This window comes from Corapipo altera, unplaced genomic scaffold, assembly GCF_003945725.1.
Source record: "Corapipo altera isolate COAL_440 unplaced genomic scaffold, ASM394572v1 RXGC01000115.1, whole genome shotgun sequence".
NCBI classification, from domain to species: domain Eukaryota; kingdom Metazoa; phylum Chordata; class Aves; order Passeriformes; family Pipridae; genus Corapipo; species Corapipo altera.
The window spans coordinates 852,676-865,197 of NW_020884986.1; the positions used below are offsets into that span (position 1 = coordinate 852,676).

The window sequence follows — 12,522 nt, forward strand, 5'->3', positions numbered from 1 at the left end:
TCCAGTTCTTTTGAAACTTCTGCTGTCCTGCACTCAGAGGGGAAGCTCATCCCTGCCTGTAATTCAGATGTATACATTCCTCTTAGTCTGGATCTCTTTGGCAGCCGGAATTTTCTGTGAGTTGGAAGCTTTTTGGCAGCACAGCTTTGTCTGCCATCAGGTCTGTGCTGCTGGGGATAGACTGCTTCTTAATTACCTCATTTCGAGAGAGCTTGGGTACCTCTGCCCCACACTGAAGTCTATCATGCAGACATCTCCAAATCACTCAGCTGTGTGAGGGTTTTATTACTTTATCCATGTCCTCATTTCTATGTCAGGCCCTGTTGATTTCACAGCTTTACTGGAGTTTGGATTTCTGTGGCATAAACATAATATTTATTTGATGTGCCAGTATTTACATGTTTTTGATTGATAACTTTTTAGTGCCTTGTAATACAAGTACTGTTGCAAAGACAGTCTCTTAAATTTTACAGTTTTCATTTGGGACTCTGAAGGTGATGCCAGTTTAATCCTGATTGGGAGTTGTTTGGTTATTTGAATTCTCCAGTTTGAGGTTTTTCAGAGCTATAAGTGAACTTATATGAGCATTCAAGAGGCTTAGTATGTAAAATGCATCAAAAACTGTATTTTAACAAAATTTAATTATTTGTTGGGGATCACTTATAAATATGTATAAGAAATATTAGATCATGGTTCAACTAAATCTAAACTTAATATACATTCAGTGATGAATTTACTCTAGTTCTTAATTTTTTTTAATGTATAGCTTTGAGCTTTCAAGTAGTACTTGGTTAATTCAGGCAAGGAATTAATTCAGGCTCCATTGAAGATATGAATTAGTTTTCCTTCCTGTATTTTAGGGCTTGTTCCATGGAAGTATTACTTTTGAATACCTGGGCAATATTTATTAAACTTTGGTCCTGCTACCACAAAAATTGCAAAACTGAAATGATACTTTAAACCCTGATGCTGTTTGTAGAAAGAATTTGTTCCTGCCTTCAGATCCACAGGTTTGGCTGTAATATATAGTGTATTTAATCTGATTATTTGTTTAATCCAGTATTAAAAAATCATCATCAGAATCTCGCTTGATCAGGAGGAAGATATAACTTGAAACTTGGCTGAAAACAAAGTGTATAACAAATAGTCTATGTTTTTTTGGGTGGAGAGAGAAGTGGAGGAGAGATGGAGAGAAGAAAACAAACACATAAAATGAACTTAAATATTCCCAGAAACCAGCTGAGCATTTGGTCTTCTCTATGGAAAGGAAATATCTAAACCCAGTATCTTAATTTTTTTGGAGCCAACAGATTCCCAGTACTTTACACAGTTTACCCAGGAAACTGCTGCATCACATGTCAAACGGGAAGATGCTTTTCTTGATTCTTTAACAAGAGTCTCCTGACACAAATAGGATGTGAGTGCTGTAAATCAGCTTTTTAAGTAAGCAGAAGCCAACAAGAGTCTCAGTGGTGATAATGATCCCATTTTTTGGGAAGTAGAACAGGGATTGTAAAAAAAATGGTTAATTTATCCTCAAATTATTCCCAAAGCTTCATAAAGTGATGACGTGGTGAAGTGAAGGGCAGAATACTCCCCCTTTGTGGAATATCATTTTTAAATGTCATTAGTTTCTTCAAACAAATCATTAAACTTTCATTTGGTTAATGCTGAGCTTCTTAGTTGCTTATAAGTCTTCTGATGAGACAGCAAACTTCTGCTTCAGGTTAAAAGTCAACATACATTGAAATGAAGAGGAACTTTAATTGTCACTGATACAAAAGAGAAAGGAAGATGCTGGGTTGAGGTTCCTCTAATGAGCTGGAAAGTTCCATGTCCATGCCAGGGTGCCTTTTCCATAGGGCAAGAAAGCATGACCTGGCTGCTGCTGCTGCTGAACCACGTTAAAGAAACACATCACAGGCAGTTGTACATTGATTATTTGGACAGATAAGAGGTGGAAGATAGTGCACAGCGATATAAAACCCACAAATGTATGCATAGAGTAGTCATGTTCCAAACATACAGCTTCATTTTTTTCTCCATCATTTAACCAGTGGAACTGGAGTTTGTGGGCTGTGAGAAGGAAGTGAGTGTTCAAAACACACCAATGTGATAATTAAACTGCCCTATGCAATACTTAATTTTATGTTTAAATTGTAATTTAGCTTTATGAAATTAGAGGGTTGGATGAAACAATTCCATTAGAGGGCAGTAGTACATGTGGGTAGAATGTCTCATGTGCTGCATGTTTTGTTTATCATTAGCTTCATTTTTCTCTTCCATTCACTAATGTAATTTAATGTATTAAAATAATTCAGAAACATTTTTAGTATATAAATACAATAATGCACATTCTCTTATGTCAAATAATAAATATTACAGAACTGATGCAAAATATTGTAACAGCTTTCAACACTCTGATATTCCAGCTAAAATAGAAACTGAAGTTGCTTGTCTTTCTGTGTTCCAAGTTACACAACTTGTATATTGTATAACTTTATTTCTGTGAAGTTTATGGCTGTTTTAAAAAAAAAAAAATCTTAATTTTGAAACTCTGTGTATCTTTATTTTATTAACTTTAATGCTTAAGTCCACATGCAGAACTTCTAGATTCCCAGGCAGGGGTTTGCAGAAATGAGCATGTTTATGCAGACACCTTCTAATGGTTAAATATCAGTAGTGTGTTGTGATTTGACAATGATTTCTGCAAAAGATTTAGGATGTGGGGGTTTTTTCCAGGTGTATGTGTTGAGAAATTTAGTAGGTAATGAAATGTAAGCCATGAAAGCCAAAATGTACCTGGCTAATATGGCAAGTTCAGTCTACAGGGGTTTAATAATTTACTATGTCTAATAATTGTGTTTGTCTAATCCAAGCAATACCACAAACACACCATTTCTTTTTCCATTTTCAGTTGTGTTACTTGATACCACAGCTGCTCTTGGAGAACTGGGGTGGAAAACGTTCCCTTTGAATGGGGTAAGTCTCACCGTTTTGGTTTTTTGGAGGCATTCTGACACTCTGGAAGTGAGTGGCTTTGATACCTGTGTGGATATTTTTGCAACACAGATTTGTCAGAAAGATTTAAGTTGTCCTCAGGGTTGTGAGTGTGAATATGCAAAAATGACATGAGTATACATTATTATGCCCTTCTCTTACTTTCCTAAGAATTTATCTTGCTTTAAATCCAATTCTGACTGTTACATATCGTAAAGCTTCATATCAAAAATTCCTACGCTGGAGGAACGTTTTATGACTACATTTTTTGAGAACTAAAAGGAAAAATAATTTTCAGTCTTATATTAAATTGGAGAAGAACTTTAATGATTTAAGTGATAATATGGACTTCAGTATCTGCTAAAATGGTATCACATTAGCTAAATCAGAAAAACATTAGGAGTATGTTAATGTCATGAAGCCAGTTTAAACACCAAGAGAAAATATTTTAATAGGTTGTTGGTTTTTTTTCTGCACTGACCATTCTGGTTTAAAGTTTGCTATTCCAGTTTAATGGCTTACATTTCACTTTATTGTCAGTACAGTTTGCCCTGCACATACTGTATATTACTTATTTTTAAATTAGTTTGCATTATCTCTTGATTTTTGTACATGAGGCGTATAATTATTTGCTTCTCTGACATGAGCTCAGAAAATACAGTTTTTCTGAGTGAAACATCTTGTTTCATTTTCAGTCATTTTATTTTCTGTGATTTGTTCCAGAAGGAAGTAGAAATTGTCTATCCTCAGCACCTTAGTAATCCATTTTTATAAAATGTCTTCTGTGTCTCTCCCCTCGGGGATTTCAAGCAATGTGACATTTCTTAATTTCAGCCTGTTTCCAACTTTATGGATTACCCTTTTTCAGGGTTCTCCAGTTCTTTACCTTCTTAGACATTCTTTCTGTCTCTTACAGATATTTCTGTGTTTTACATTTTGTATGCAGACTCACACAGTCTGAGTTATAATTCTGAAAGTTTTATTTCCTTCCAAAATCCCAGAAAAAGCAAATATTTTCATACACTACGATGACAAAATGCAGAGAGGAATTTTTGCTTTCAAAAATCAGATACTGTCACATACCACGATGAGGAATTTTGGGGGGTTCAGGAAGTCTGGCATTTGGAAAGTACACAAGATATAATTTCAGTTATTCTGTAAATTCTTAAAAGCTTTAGGTACTTCAGTAGCAATAACCGTAGTACAGAAGCACAAAAAAGTTGATTTAAAACATAGCTATTACAACATATATTGGTTGGTCATACATACACTAAACATTAGTTTTTGTAGCATATTAAGGTTTTTGGGTGTGTTAGGACCTTTGCTGTGTTTTGAGAATTGGCAGCACTTACTAGAATACAAGGAGTTTACATTGGAATCAGTAGTTGGGATTCAATCATTAGAGAATTTCCCAAATATGCACAAAGTGGTTTTTAAAAAACCAAACAAGTAAATATAGGGGAGAAGAGTGATTTGTAGCACAGAGTCATAGAATCATTAAGGTTGGAAAAGACCTCTATCATCGAGTCCAGCCATAAACCCACCACTAAACCATGTCCCTAAGTGCCACATTTACACGTTTTAAACACCTCCAGGGGTGGTGACTCCACCACTTCTCTGGGCAGCCTGTTCCAATTCCTGACTATCCTTTTGGTGGAGAAATTTTGTCTAATATCCACCTCCCCTGGAACAGCTGGAGGCCATTTCTTCTCATCCTGTCACTTGTTCCCTGGGAGAAGAGCCTGACCCCCACCTGGCTATACCCTCCTGTCAGGGAGCTGTAGAGTGAGGAGGTCACCCCTGAGCCTCCTCCATGATAAACACCTCCAGCTCCCCCAGCTGCTCCTCATCAGACCTGGGCTCCAGTCCCTTCCCCAGCTTCATTGCCCTTCTGTGGACACGCTCTAGCACCTCAATGTCTTTCTTGGAGTGAGGAGCCAAAAATTAACACAGGATTTGAGGTGCGGCCTCACCAGTGCCAAGGGGGATGATCCCCAGGGTCCACCAGCTGGATGTAACTCCATTCACCAGCACTCTCTGGGCTTTCCCACATGAAGAAAACATTCCAAAAAAGGCTTCTTGGGATATAAAATAGGCAGAAGAAGTAAAAATGAGAGAAACTGGATTAATTAAGTTTGGAGAGAGAGTTAATAAAAGCGTGTGTGAACTGTTAACTCGGGCAAAAAATATGTCCAAGCTGTTGATAAATTTTTCTAGTCCATAAATGGGATAAAGATTCATGTGCACCGCAACAGTGAAGTTTTTGAACAAACTTTTCGGGAAGTTGTAGAGATGAGAATACATGACTTGGAGAAGAAAAATCCATTTAAGAAGCTGTAAGACATTGTCACAAGCAGCAGAAGGTGACTGGATGTGCAGACAAACAAGGTCCTCGATTTCTTACGATGGAATGAAAGTTAACATTCCAGGACAGGCTGCTGTGAGCTGTAGGACCTGGTGGCAATGGTGCCTAGAAGAGTGAAAAAGCTAAAAAAATCCCAAAATAAATAGTGGAGTCAAATATGAAATTAGTTATTTCTTTTGCTCACTGAGAATTATGTTGAACTGCTGGTTAAAATCTGTGTTTGTTGATTTTTCAGATTTAGCATCGTTCTGACAAACTTCATTAAAATATACCAAAGGTACATTTTGGTATAGATATTTGAACATACTAAAATGCACAAAGCTATTAAAACACAAAACTTTACATTAATTACTTTATCTAATAAAATATTAAAGATACTGAAGTTAAAAATTACATTGTAATGTATTTCTAAACTGTTTGTATTTATTTTAGTACCCTGTACCTTCCACAAAAGTAAGAAGAAAATTGAGTTTACAAGTGCTCATGTAATGAACAGAATATGACATTTGTGTGCTTCTTCATGTTTCTTACATGCACTCTCTGAACAAAAGACTAGTGTTCATGTTAATTATTACTTGATTCTTTTTAAAATGTAAGGTAAAACAGTGCTTTTGGGGTAGGTTAATAGCTCCTGTTAGACTTACTGATTTAGTAATGAACAGTAAAACTCTTACATTTCTAAATCTTGCACAACCATCAGAGAGGCTGTTTTATGTCCACAGTGCTTTCTAGTCTGAATTACTAATCTGCCCTAATATAACTCCGAATATGGTAGAATTATTGGTGTGATTGAAATTAGCACTGCAGAAATAAGAACCTGTTTTGTTCCACCATGGGCTCATCAACATTTCCTTGTTTCCTGGAGGAGAGTGACAGATTTTGAATGGTTTGTGGTTTTGATGGAGATTTTTGTTCAGATACTATGCAAGGCTTGTTACTTTAATCAAGCTTGGGGTTTTTGTAAGTGTATGTGTAGTGTTTATGTGGGTAAGAAAAATGTCCTTAACATACAGTTACGGCTCTGATGGATATTTTTGAGTTAGGAGGATGGGATGAGAGATTTTATTGAGATTTTGACACTAACAAAAGTCATTAATTTGCTGCCATGCTCAGTCACCAAGAATGTATCCATTAAATTAAAGAACAATTGAAATAATAATACTTGGGATTTGGGTAATATTGAGTAAGCCTCAGAGATTTTAAATTTACAGGCTGGGGTGAAGTAGGAGGAAAAATCAGAAGGTATTCTTTTGGAACTTGCAGAACTTTAACCTTCACCTCCCAAGTTTTTATTTATAGTAGATTTATAACATAATTTCTGTAAGCTTTCAGCAGTTTTGGTAACCTCTAGAGGCAGCTACTCAAAGAAGTAAAGATACAACATAGTAGTTTTTTGTGTGGCATTTGTATGCAAATCATTTAGCTGCAAAGATGAGTCAGGCACAACAGTGTTATCCATTTCTTGGTAACATAATATGTGATTTTATTTTTTAATTTTCTTCCAAATTATTTGTGCTACCTTCCTGAAGCATAAGAATACAATATTTTTTCTTGCAACTGTGTTTTCTTTATTTGCCTGTCAGATTCTTTTTTGCTTGCATTTTGAGCAGGTAATAAATTTAGTGCTTAGAGCTACAAAAATGCAGCATAAAACATTAATATCTTTGAGGTCAATAGCATCAACTTTTGTTGATTGAGTTCCAATTTAGCTTCTCAGTGATGGGATGTCTAAAATTTCTACTTTAATAATGGACACATTTGATACTTCCTCTGTTCTTTGGGCTATGGTTCAAAATGACTGATTGATTTATGAGAAGCATGCACTATGGAATGAAAGGAGATCTTTACTCAACAAACTGTCACTCCATAACCTTGAAAATGCAGAGCAGGCATTTTTTTGATTGGTACAAAAAATGGGAAGGCACAACTTCATATGTTTCACAAGAGGATGTGAATATGAGTCCAGTGAAGTGCATGTGAACCATTATCCAAATTCCAACCAAAGTCACTTTGCTGACCTTGGGGACACAGTTATATTTTTTTTTAGCCTGTGCTTCTCTAATTGCTAGAAGGGCAGGAGTTTTTTCTAGGAGGTTAAGCACAGTTTATGCGGTGAACAAGGTTTTGAAAATTAGGGAAGAAAGGAAAAAACCCTGAAATGTAGTGGTTCACAACCTCCATTTATCCATTAGCAGTAACACTAATAAAATTACATACCTTGGACAACTCCAGATTTTGAGATTTTTTTCCTTCTGTCCTCCATCTAACTCTTTAAAAAATTATGATTTATGTCCCATTGCATTAAGCAATTGAACACGGTTTCATGAGCAAAGTTGGCTCGTGAGCTGTAGTTTGGAGATTATTGTCATAAGGGCCTCTCTAGCCCTGACAAATTATAGATTGGTTTGGGTTGGAACACAGATTGTCTAGTTCCAACCCCCCTGCCATGGTCTGGGATGGCACTATCCCAGGTTGCTCAAAGCCTTATTCAAGCTGGCCTTGAGCTCTTCCAGGGATGGGGCAGCCACAGCTTCTCTGGGCAACCTGTGCCAGGGCCTCACCACCCCCAGAAGGTGAGGGATATCTAATCTAAACCTACTCTCTTTCAGTTTAAAGCCATTACCCCTCATCCTATTACTCTGTGTCCTTCTAAAAAGTCCCTCTCCAGCTTCCCTGTAGGCCCCCTTTAGGTACTGGAAGGTGCACCACATTTCCCTTAATGATTGGGGTGTGGTATTTTGGGGGGAAAACAATCGAGAAGGAACATTGCAAGAACAGGCTATCATGAGGAGAAGATGTTTTCCACCTTCCATCCTTGAACCTTCAAACATAGTTTTTTAAAAATATCCTATCCTAGGATAGGATAACCTAGGACAACTCAGAAGGTGTCTTTATAAATATAGCTTAAGGTCACAATTTGTGGGGTGAATAAGATACCTGAGGGTATTTAAAACCAAAATTAAGATATTTTATATCCTAGGATATATATTTTATATATATATAGCCTATCCTAGTTGAAGTTAGAGCACCTATTTTCAGGTCCATAAAGGTACATACAGGTAGGACATTGACCTGTTGGAACAAGTCCAGAGGAGGTCCCCAGGTGGATTAGGGGACTGGAGCACCTCTGCTGTGAGGAAAGACTGAGAGAATTGGGTGGGGGAGAGGGTGGATAGATGAGGAACACCAAGTTCTTCCCAAATCTCTCTGTAGCACAGCTCCAGTTTAACCTTTCCTTGCATTTTTACTTGAAAATCGAGCCCTGTGATCATCTTCCTGGCCTCCCCTGGCCTTGCTCCAACAGGTCCATGTCCTTGTTATGTTGGGGACCCCAGAGCTGGATGAAGCATTCTGGGTGTGGTGTCAGGAGAGCGGAGCAGAGGAGGATAAATCCCCTCCTCTCCCTGCAGGCCAGGCTTCTTTTGATGCAGCCCAGGATGTTCTTGGCCTTCTGGGCTGGGAGTGCACATGGCCAGGTCATATTCACTCCAAATCTTTCTCCTCAAGGCTGCTTTCAAGGGTTACCATAAACACGCTGACTTAATGCTGAGAATGCTCTATTTTACATGAATTCAATCTATTTTGCAGCTCATAATTTGGAATAAAATGTTCCTGTTTGAAGAAAAAAATTAATCATGAAAAAGTATTCTGCCTCTAACGTTAGTCTAAATTTTAACATGTGTGTAGCTGCTTCACAAACTCAAAAAATCAGTATAGAAGAAGGGCGAGGTGTCTCATAATTCAAAGCTGTGAGAAATTTAAATGTGGAAGAGACTTGTACAAGCTACCTTGACTTGTCATAGTAGGCAAAATGTACAGCCCGAGCAGTAAAGAATCTACTAGAAGTTCTCTAAATTATTTGACAGCTGTGTGAGTGATTAAACTACTTTAATCTTAGTTCCTTCAGTTATTTGAACAGTTTCCTTGTCAATTGGTAATTTTCCTGTTGATTTATCCATGGAAGTGATCCTGGTTTGAATATCTTTTGCTTTGGGGGATCTTTTAAATTCTTTTAATAACTGTCTCTAATATACAGTGTTATGATTCCTTTCCTGTTATGAATTTTTTGACTGATCTTGTCAAAGTACTGATTTTTTTCCCCTGCTAGACTGATTATTTTACCCTTTCTGTTAAAATAATGGTTTTACAGTAAATGCATCAGTCAACAATTCATTTTTTTAGCTGCTTCTTAGCTGATTAGAAGACATTCCTATAGTTTATGGTAACACAGTTTTGAATGGCTTGGTGCTGTTGGGCACAGGTGATACTGAGGTTTTCCTGCAAATGTTTCTTTCAGTGTAGCTGAATCCATCTTCACCTTTGTCTTTTAAGTTATATCTCAGAAGGTGTCTTTATAAATATAGCTTAAGGTCACAATTTGTGGGGTGAATAAGATACCTGAGGGTATTTAAAACCAGAATTAAGAAGTCTAATTGCATTTCTCAGTTCCTGGGCTGCTCTTTGACTCAGTGACCAAGGCATCGTGGTACAAAGACATACTCTGCTTCTGAACATGGCATCATGTGGAGGATTGGCCTCAGCCACTGCCTCAGGCACTTGCTACTCCCACCCCATGGAATGGGGAGAAAATCAGAAGGGTAAAAGCCTGTGGGACAAGATAAAGACAGTCTTAGTAAGGAGGGGTGCGTAAAAGTTTCAAAGCCACTTCCTCACCACTCCCCACCTCACGCCATGCAGTGTCCAAGCTGGGGCTACTATGGAAGAACTACCACGTCCACTGTTCCCAGTCTGGCTGCTGACCATGAAATTATATGGGGTGGAATATCCCTTTGGTCAGTCTGTGCCCCCTCCCATCCCCTGCCCTGCTCCTAGAGAGGCCAAAGTGAGAAACAGAGAAGGCCTTGATGCTGTGCCAGCACCATCACCATACTGTGTTTTCAGTACTGGTTTTGGTTGCCAGTATAAACAGGGAATCATATGGGCAGATTAACTCTATCCCAGGCAGACACAGTAAACAGAATTGAAATTAAAGTTGTGTGAAAGTCAACAGGAAAAAATGGCAACACAAGAAAAACACTTCTGTCTGGCAGGATTTCACTTTTCTCGCAAATAAATTATAGAATCAATTTGATTGGAAAAGACCTTTCACATCACTCAGTCCAAACACAAACCTAACACTGCCAAGTCCACCCCAAACCTTGTCCCATATCTCCAGGGTTGGATTCTCAACTACATCCCTGGACAGCCTGTTCCAATGTTTGATAACCTTTTCTGTAGAAAAAGAAAAAAAAATAATCTTAATATCAAATCTAGATCTCCCCAGGCACATCTTTAGGCTATTTTCTCTCATCCTGTCACTTGTTTCCTGGGAGAAGTACCCAGAAGCAAGGTTCTAAGAACTGGGGTCATTTCTCGAGGAAAGAAAGCATCCAAAAGTCTTAAGTTCTTTCCTCTATTACAGCAGTTCAGCTGAAATAAAAATATGTACTTACAGCCATGAAAGCTCACCAGCAGGATTTCAGATGTGTCACAGAGGCTGTGGTTTTAATAACGAGTTTAATAGGAGGGAGGGATTTATCTGTCAGAACATTTAACAGGGATGAAGGAACAGGAAGGGAACTAATCAGATTTTCACACAATATGGGGAATTTACAGAGATGACATGAAGAAAAATATTGGAAGTCACATATTTGAGCTGTAATTTGGACATAATCAGACACCATCCTCTGCAATGCCATATTTAAAATCCTTTTTGACAGTCAAGGTGTTATTTCAGGAAAAAGGTAAGCTGAGGGGTAGGATTTTTTGAGATTAATTTCCATCTGCAGGGATTAAACAATTAGACATATCCAAGATCTTGTTAAATGTCTAGGAAAGCTTTTTTAGATGAGTTGCTGCTGCTAATATGAGATGACTTGCCTGTGGGAATTGAGTGTCCATGTTTCTTTTCAGAGCATCTCTTAGAATATAAAAGGTTTTCTTGAAAACTCTATACCCCAGTAACTGTCAATGTCTAGGTAAATTGGTGCATGCCTGAAATTTTTTTTTTGGCCTGCATTTCCTGGTAGAACAGCAAAAATCTTAATTTGCAACCTGAAAAGCCTGGAGCCACAGAATTAGTTGTGGCTGTGCTGGGAATTTGAAAATCTATCGGATGGGCGCAGAGTTATGGGAGAATGATCCATCAGAAATAGTTAAATTCCCAAAATGTGCAAGGTACTGTGAAGTAGAGATAGTATTTATCACCCTCATTTTTTTGTGCATACATTTGGGCAGTATCCTAATTATATTTGTGTGAAACACCTAATTATAGATTCCACAGAGGATTGTTAGTGGCAAAATGCACTGTCATGTTCTTATTTGGATACTGCAAATTTATTTGGGCCCATTTGTGCTCTCCACTGTGCGTTCACAGATCTAAACCATTCATGGTCTAAACAATGACATATAATTTTCTGTAAATTAAAAATAACACCAAAAAAAACCCCTCCACAAACCTCTTGCAGAAAAGCAGGTATAATGAAGGAGGATCATAAATTTGCATGGTTTGGTACAGAACATCTCTAGACTTACACAGTAATCTGTAATATGAAGGCATTAAAAGTAGTCTCTAAACTGTTGAAATAAATGCAATTTGTTGTTTTTAGTGTATTAAATGGTAAATCTGAACTTTGTGTTAGTAATATTGCATACACGTTTGGCATTCTGTTTCCATTCCTGTTTAATTTAAATGGTATTGTATACATAATAAAGGCAAAATTTCTTCTATGTAACTGGAACTATCTCTGAAGCAGAAGCATTTTTTCCCTGGGTTTGTAGTAGGATGACCTCTCACTAGGTTGTTGAGCTGGGAACTCCCTGGCTATTCAAAGATTTAACTTAAAACATACCAATGAGGGTAAAATCCATGTTGAAGCCACGTTGATGAAATTCAAGTGTATCAACGTAATTATATGACCCTTAATGAGTCAAGCTTTTTCTTGGGCAAGATCAACTTCCCTGATTTCCTCCTCACACCAGATACTCCTTACTTCCTTATGAAGAGAAGCAATATTTAAAATACCAACCTTCTTTTTCCTGTGTATCTTGTGTATTACATATACCTTAATTATAATGCACACAGAAAATCGATTCTTTTTCAGTGTATATTGTATATAATGTAGCAAAGAGTAGCAGTGTTTATGTTTGCTTTGTTT

At 37.4% G+C, this 12,522-nt stretch overlaps 1 protein-coding gene across 5 annotated transcripts in view; it reads left to right on the plus strand.

The window, feature by feature from the left end:
- Positions 1–12,522, plus strand: part of EPHA6 (EPH receptor A6) — a 447,233-nt gene that overhangs the window by 29,653 nt on the left and 405,058 nt on the right. For all 5 annotated transcript variants that reach the window (XM_027666146.1, XM_027666144.1, XM_027666147.1 and 2 more), the window contains exon 2: positions 2,918–2,982. In XM_027666146.1, coding sequence (XP_027521947.1) covers positions 2,918–2,982 — 65 coding nt within the window. The remainder of the gene's footprint in view (positions 1–2,917; positions 2,983–12,522) is intronic.